The 7,449-nt window shown below is 40.1% G+C and overlaps 1 protein-coding gene across 1 annotated transcript in view; it reads right to left on the bottom strand.

Annotated features, from left to right (window-relative positions):
• Positions 1 to 7,449, bottom strand: part of LAMA1 (laminin subunit alpha 1) — a 227,631-nt gene that overhangs the window by 36,723 nt on the left and 183,459 nt on the right. The window contains exons 42-47 of the mRNA XM_007949015.1: positions 6,535 to 6,651; positions 4,689 to 4,871; positions 4,211 to 4,365; positions 1,976 to 2,119; positions 845 to 978; positions 729 to 732 (exon numbers count right to left, since the gene is read on the bottom strand). Coding sequence (XP_007947206.1) covers positions 729 to 732; positions 845 to 978; positions 1,976 to 2,119; positions 4,211 to 4,365; positions 4,689 to 4,871; positions 6,535 to 6,651 — 737 coding nt within the window. The remainder of the gene's footprint in view (positions 1 to 728; positions 733 to 844; positions 979 to 1,975; positions 2,120 to 4,210; positions 4,366 to 4,688; positions 4,872 to 6,534; positions 6,652 to 7,449) is intronic.

The following is a 7,449-nucleotide window of genomic DNA, read 5'->3' as shown; positions in this document are numbered from 1 at the left end:
AGGTCGCTCTGAGTTGGGTCTGACTCCACAGCACGTAACAACAACACAACATATTTGGAGACAACCTATTGTCTTCAACATATCAGTTGCTGTTGAGCATCAATTTCAACTCATGGCAACTCTATGTGTCTCAGAGTAGAACTGTACTCTGAAAGGTTTTCAATGGTTGATATTTGGATGCATATACCAGATCTTTCTTCTCAGGCACCTCTGGACAGACCAGAACTGCCAATCTTTTGGTTAGCACCTGAGCACTTAACTGTGTGCACCACCGAGGGACTCCACACCTTCAATATTACCCCATTTTTTTTGTGAAAATAAAGAAAAATACAAGCTATAACAATAATCAGCTATAGGAAGATAAATCTCAAGCTGCTAAAAGTAGTTACCTCAAGAGAGGGGATTTAAGGAAGAATGTTGCTTCATTCTAAATTTCGAGCAAACACATTTCCCATTTGTATCCTTTTCTTCCATCCTCTCTCTTCCACTTGCTACCACTGCCAACCCCATGGAATTTCTACCATGCTACGTTTTGTTCTGTTAACACTTTATTGGGCTGGCTCCCTCTGACTTATTCCTACCATTCTCAAAGTACTCAAACTTTCAGGGTTTTTTTTTTCTGTTTTGGATTGTTGATTTTGTGCAACAAAGCTTATTTATTCTGTAATAATAATAATAATAAAATAACCCTGTCTCTGTAGTTAATCTAGGCTAAGTATTCTTTGGGCCTTCCTATAAGTTTCAAAGCCTATTATATGATGTTACAAGCATGTAGTTACTTATAAAACATTAGGAAAATACAGTTTAATAAAGAGAGATGCTAGAAGAGAACTTTCTGTCTTACCTGGTTACGTAGATACTGTGCCATTTGTTGTTATCAATAGGGAAGTCTGAAAATTCCAGTCGTGTGGACCCAGAGCCCACATCCCACAGAAAGGCCACCTTTCCATGCCGCATTTCCACGGCCAGGAAATCCTCCTGAGGGCAAGGCATGGGGATGGAGGGGGTAGTTTACACACTGAGCTGTTTGCTGGACTACCAAATGCAAAAGAACAAGCTCATATAGCATTCTCTCCAAAAGTAGTAATAATAAAAAAAAAAAACCCTAAAACCAAAATCGCTTTCCTTTTGTCTGTAAACGCTCCCCAACTTGGATCTATTCCATGACTCAGTGATGCTGGAATAGTGGCCACTGTTGAACATCTTGTCCCACTGTCCTAGTCTACATGGCCCTCCACAATACCTTCTCATATCACAGCCCCTCAGTGACACCATCTGCACATCTCCAGCAGTCCCCAGAGAGCATAGGCCAGGCTTTGCATTATTTGTTTCCCAGTCATTGACTAAGGACACAATGATTTAATGCAAGATACATAGTAAGATAGGAGCTGTGGAATCCCATATTATAAGTGTGCATGCATTTTGCACATGATCTCTTAAGAAGTCATTGCAGGTAACATATGGCCTTCTAACATTTTCTGTCCTAGCACACCTGGCTCATTCCCACTGGCACAATGGTCTTCCAGGACATTCTCCCCAGGGGACACTCCCTCTGGGAACCACTGGAATCTAGTTGGTTGAAGAGCCTGGATGAAGACTGAAATCTAGATATGTTCCCCTAGGGCATGTGCATCCCCACGCCTGTTGGCAACCACCAACACTGACATTACAGGCCCAAAGCTAAACCTGTCCCTACAGGGTCACAGAGGGCATCATGTAGAGTTCTGTTCTCAAGGTGAATGATGCAGATGGCAGGGGGATAAACCTTTCAGAAATGTCACTTTCTTCCTCACAGGGATTTAAGTTTGTCATTTGCTTATTTTGACTCTAATACTACCAGTTGGGGAAAAGTTTCATTTCTTAGAATTATTAGTGATTTCCCCAAGGTCTTATTTTTTTTCATAAAAAGAAAGTCAGTTCAGAAAATATATATATTGACAAGAAAATCATTGTTTTCTGCAGGTCGGTAACTCACGCTGGTGCTGCTCCCGAGATAGAACAGAAGGTTGTCTGGTTCGCTAGTCTTGACATTTAGTGTTAAGGTGTTATAGTTAGTAGACGGAATCTGTGGCTGGTAGGCCCGAATGCAATCTCTATCTGCAGACACAGCAACTTTAATCTGCCGAGAAAGGGAAAAGCATCCCAATCATTTCATTTCAATCACTGGCAGCTCACCAAGAGCTCAAAGTGTCATCTGTAACTGATTCTTGCTGCTAGACAGTCTTCCCACCTTGATAATATGTGAAACTTTGAGTCTCAAAAAGTGAGATATCAGATAATGGTGAAAATTACTTTGTCCTGCCAAGAGCTTAAATACAGAAACATTGGTGTAGGGTTTTTAGTGTATTTCATATAGGAAGCTACTGTGCTCACAAGTTTTAATTCCTTAAAGACAAAGATCATATCCAAATCACCTAGAATCCTTCCAGCTGACACAGAGAGGATATTCAATGATTGTCTGGGGAATAAATAGAAGAGCAATACATGTCTATTCTACAAATATTAGTGGCTAAGACACTTGCCTGCTAACCAGACGGCTGGCGGTTCAAACCCACCAACCACTCCTCGGAAGGAAGGTTGGGCAATCCTACTTCCATAGTGATACTGCCTCGGAAACCCAAGGAGGGGTCGCTATGAGTCGGGGCCGACTCGACGGCACATAACAACAACAACAACATTGCTCTTATCATGTATTTCTATAAATAGTAGGTATTTGTGTGTACAGGTGCTCTGGTGGTGTAGTGCCTAAGGCATTTGACTGCTAACCAGAAGGCTGATGGTTCAAACCCACTGGCCACTTCTTGGAAGGAAGGTTGGGTTACTTACTTACTATGGTTACTTCCATAGTGATACTGCCTTGGAAATCCAAGGAGGGGTCGCTGTGAGTTGGATCTGACTCGATGGCAGTGAGTTTAGCTTTAGTTTTTGGTTTGTGTGTATATCTTATATTAACCTTAAACATTATAAGATTGCATCTATCATAGCATTGGAGTCATCCCTTGGACTTATTTAGTGACTATAACTAAGACAGAAGCCAGCACTGAGGTAAACCAACCCGCCTTTCCCAATAGAAAGGTCATTCAAGTGAAAACAAAGAGCTTGGAAGTCCTTTCTCCTGGCTAGAAAGTTTTGGGAGATAAATGCAAGACCAGAGGTCACAGTTAATCCACTGCAAGGTCCCCAGTAGCAAGACAACCACATGTTCTCTCTACAGTCTTACCATTTCCCTGAAACTCCTCTCTTTTTGAGCACAGCCAACTCTATGGGCCCTCCAAAAACAAAAAAAAAAACAAAACTCACTGCCATCAAGTCGATTCTGACTCACAGTGACCCCCTTTGGGTTTCCAAGGTGGTAAATCATTATGGAAGTAGATTGCCCAGTCTTCCTTCTGCAGAGTGGCTGGTGCATTTGAACCTCCAACTTTCTGGCTGGCAGTCAAATGCCTTAGGCACTACGCCCCTAGAGCTCCTTTCTATGGGCCCTGGAGGACCATAAATATTTTCTGAAGCTTGTGCTACAAGAGTGCTTCCATTCAGAGGCACAAATGCTGTACAGATTGTTTTCTCAGATTGTCACCTCCTAGAGAGTGACATCCATACAACATGGACATTCTAAAGATTACTTAGAATTTTGAAACTAAGTTGGTAAAATGATGAAGTGATATTGTATGCAACCAATGAAACTGAGAGTGATAATAACACTTTAAAAACATAAACAAACTTAGACTTAACATATTCTACATCACCTGGGTTAATAATTATAGTCTATAAATATACAGTAGTTATAAATGGTCCCTGGGTGGTGTAAATGGGAAACATCCTATACTGCCAACCAAGAGGTGGGTAGTTTGAATCCACTTAGTGGTGAGTGCCTCAGTAGAAAGGCCTGGCAATCTATTTCCAAAAAATCAGCCATTGAAAACCCTATGGAGCACAGTTCTACTCTGGCATAGTTGCCATGAGTTGGAGTCAATTTGATAGAAACTGTATCTAGATATAAATAATTATAAATATCCATAAAGACATGGAGACTTCTCAAAACACATTGAAGCACATTGAATAAAGTATATTAAGAGCTGGGTCTGTAGGAGTTCCAAGAGACTGCTATTACCGGGAGTTGTTTCTACAGGAATTCTAGGACCTGGATGTTACCGAGCATGTCTGTGTTTCTACAGGAGTGCCTTTGGTTTAACTGGAGCCCCATACTCACAGAAGCTGCTTGTTTCCGGGCCTGGCTGATCAGCAGTTTAATTTCTGATAGGTTTCTGCTCAGGTTCTCTTCCAATATCTTCAAAGGCTTCAGTCGATCAAATAAAAGGTTGGCTTGCGTTTCCACATCTTTAACTTTTCTTCCAACTAACAGAGCTAACAAATACATGGAGGTGAGGGGTGACAATGAAAGTTGGGGGAGGGCAGACAAAATACATTAATTCATTATTAATTCATCAACAATGCCCTGGATATAGATTGTCTTAAATAATCAAATCCTGGAAATTTTGGTAAATACATGAAAAATACATTGCCCAAGACCTTTTTTTTTCATATGGGCAAATCCAGATGTTAGTGCCTTTTTACTTTTTGAGGAATGCTGTTTGTTAGCAGTTTATGGAGTTGCAATTTTGCACTTCACAAGCTCAGAGTCTGCTTCGTTCAGACTTTGATAATGTGAGGGAAGACTGCTGACATACTGGCCTCTGAGGAGTCATGCATGAGCCCCTTTGTTTCTCGTAATGTGGCATTCACCCTGGACAGGGTAGTCGATGTATTCAGCAGCTTTTGGCTCAAACCCACAACATTCTTCAGCGTGCTCGCTGCACTCTGGTTTGCAGACGTGGCTAGCTCTTTGGTGTTCCTTTCTTTGTTTCTGACACCTGAAATAAATTTGTACGTAAGCATACAATGGTGATTATACCTAAGAAAAAAATGTAAAACAGAGACAAACGTAATTTTTCAGGGAAAAATGCTTCAGTATTTCTTATTGGTTGTTGAGCACAAATTAATGGCAATATTAAAGTTGCATGTCATGTGCTCTACTGCTCCCTTTTTGATATAAATGAAATGTTTTTTTGTAACAATCCTCTAGAATATGATTTGAATACACAATGAGATCACAAAAACAACTGCTAATTGCCATGTGTTCAGTGTCCTTTACGTTAATAAGTTAAACTTTGTTTTTTATCACCCCCTTTTCGTCTTCATTCAATACTTACTCCAAATCATTCCATGTTTGAATAAGAAGATTTGGGGACTTTTATTCACCAGTGAGAAGAAAGTGTCCTAGGCTAGAGGAAGTGGTGTTTGCCTACATCACCTGACTTACAGATATGACAACAGAATAAAAATTCAATGGTCACCAGAGGTAAACTGTACTTCATAGTGATTCTAGAAAATCTGGGTGATTCTTTTTTCAAAGGCACTGTTTTTAGGAGCTCTGGTAGTGTAGTGTCTAAGCCATTTGACTGCTAACCAGGAGCCTGGGGGTTCAAACCCACTAGTCACTCCTTGGAAGGAAGGTTGGGCAAACTACTTCTGTAGAGAAACTGTCTCAGAAAACCAAGGAGGGGTCGCTATGAGTCGGATCCGACTCAATGCAAGTGAGTTTATAATTCATTTTAAGTGTTTAACCACAACAAGGCAAAACATTAACACTAGAAGAATCTGGGGAAAGTATATAGGTGTTCCCTGCTCTCTTTTTGCAGCTTTTTTTGCAACTTTGAAATTATTTACAAATAAAAAGTTCTTTCCCAACTCTTTAACCAATATATACTATATTGTCCTTTGCTGGGGGGGGGGGGGAACCCTGCCAGATTCGATAATGCTCCATTGATTTAAAAGTAAGAAGAAAGTCCAAAGCACAGGTCGCCACAGTCCCTTCCATGTGTACAACAGAACTATGGAGATGGAAGGACTTTGGAGATGAGTTTCGGTATCCTGTGAGACTTAAATATATTGCTTGTTAAGAAAAAAAAGTTTGAAGGAGTGTAGAGCACAATTCATTGGTATTACTTTAAAAGTTATCCTACTTAAAATTTTAATTAATACTGCATTTTAAAACCATCAATATTAAAGTGCTCCATGAGCCTATCTTAGCATGTTTTTATTGACTCATAAAGTTTACCAAACAGGAGATCTTTAATTCCCACATTGATAATGAATCCAGCATTTTCCCCTTAAAGCAGATAAAGAGCATTCCAACTTCTTTATTTGCTGACCTCTTTGAATTGCTTTTTCATCCATAGCACACAGGCCATGTCTATATTCAAAGTAAGTAATTAAGATGGCAGCATCAAGTCTCTAAGGCTTTTGCTTTTAACAGTAAAATTCCAGCATTTCAATACAAGCATTTTGAAGTTCTATTTTAAAAATAGCCATCTTAATTTCCAAATCAGGTTTCTTTGCCAGCAAAAATTTTATCAATCTTGGTCTCATTTAGAGCTATGGCTCTTAATCTTGAAGCAAGAGTTCATCATGCTCACGTATAATGACTTTGAATGAGAAAACGTTAATTAAATCAAGAAACCCCCTTCCACTTACCTTCAGGAATTGCTTTAAGTATCAAGAGTGATTCATTGATCTGCCTGGTAATTTTACCAGCATTCTCTTGAAATCTTTTCACCGCTCTTTTCAATTCACTCAATTCCAATGTAATACCTGTGGGGGGGAGGGGATGGGGAAGAAAGCACTCCCTTTTAGGTTAGCCTACTAAGTAGCTGCCCGGGCAATAGCTTTCTTTATCATTCCTGATCCCATATACAGAGATGACAGTTTTCCACAGAGACATCCAATATTGAAAGTTTTGCTAGTGGACAATGAGTTTAGTTCTACTTGTTAAAGAAATTAAGAATGGGGGCTTAGCTTGCCAGGTCATTTTCTAGTTTGCTTGTGGTCCTTCTCACCAATATTTCTTCTTAAATTTTATTAGACCTCAAGGGTGAATAATTGTGTTCAAATCACTCAGTGTTAATCAGACTCACTAGCTTTCTACCCACATATACATCCTGCTTACTTCTCTCTTCCAGGTTGTAAAGCTCCAGATACGGGCTCCTGTCTGTGACTCTGCCTCCCAATCCCCCACCTGCTTCCCAGAGACCAGGCCTCCTTCTTTTTCACTTCTGACCGCTCAATAGCGACTTAACCTGGTCTTCTTCAAGCTTCACAAAGTTGTTTGATCAAAGCTTTTTCTTCTTAAATTTCTGTTCATAATAAAAAATCATGTTTGGAAACTGAATACATGGCTTAAAAAATAAATCATTCATAAAATCCTTGATGAACATCATGTTGTTGTTGTTGTTATGTGCCGTCAAGTCGGACCCAACTCACAGGCAACCCCTCCTTGGGTTTTCGAGGCAGGATCACTACGGAAGTAGTATTGCCCCATCTTCCTTATGAGGAGTGGCTGGTGGGTTTGAACCACCAACCTTCTGATTAGCAGTCAAATGAACATCATAG

The sequence above is a fragment of the Orycteropus afer genome, unplaced genomic scaffold (assembly GCF_000298275.1).
Source record: "Orycteropus afer afer isolate SDZICR_OR568_19922 unplaced genomic scaffold, OryAfe1.0 scaffold00234, whole genome shotgun sequence".
Taxonomy (NCBI): domain Eukaryota; kingdom Metazoa; phylum Chordata; class Mammalia; order Tubulidentata; family Orycteropodidae; genus Orycteropus; species Orycteropus afer.
Note: the sequence above shows the minus strand (reverse complement) of the source record. Positions and strands in the feature narration are given on the sequence as shown.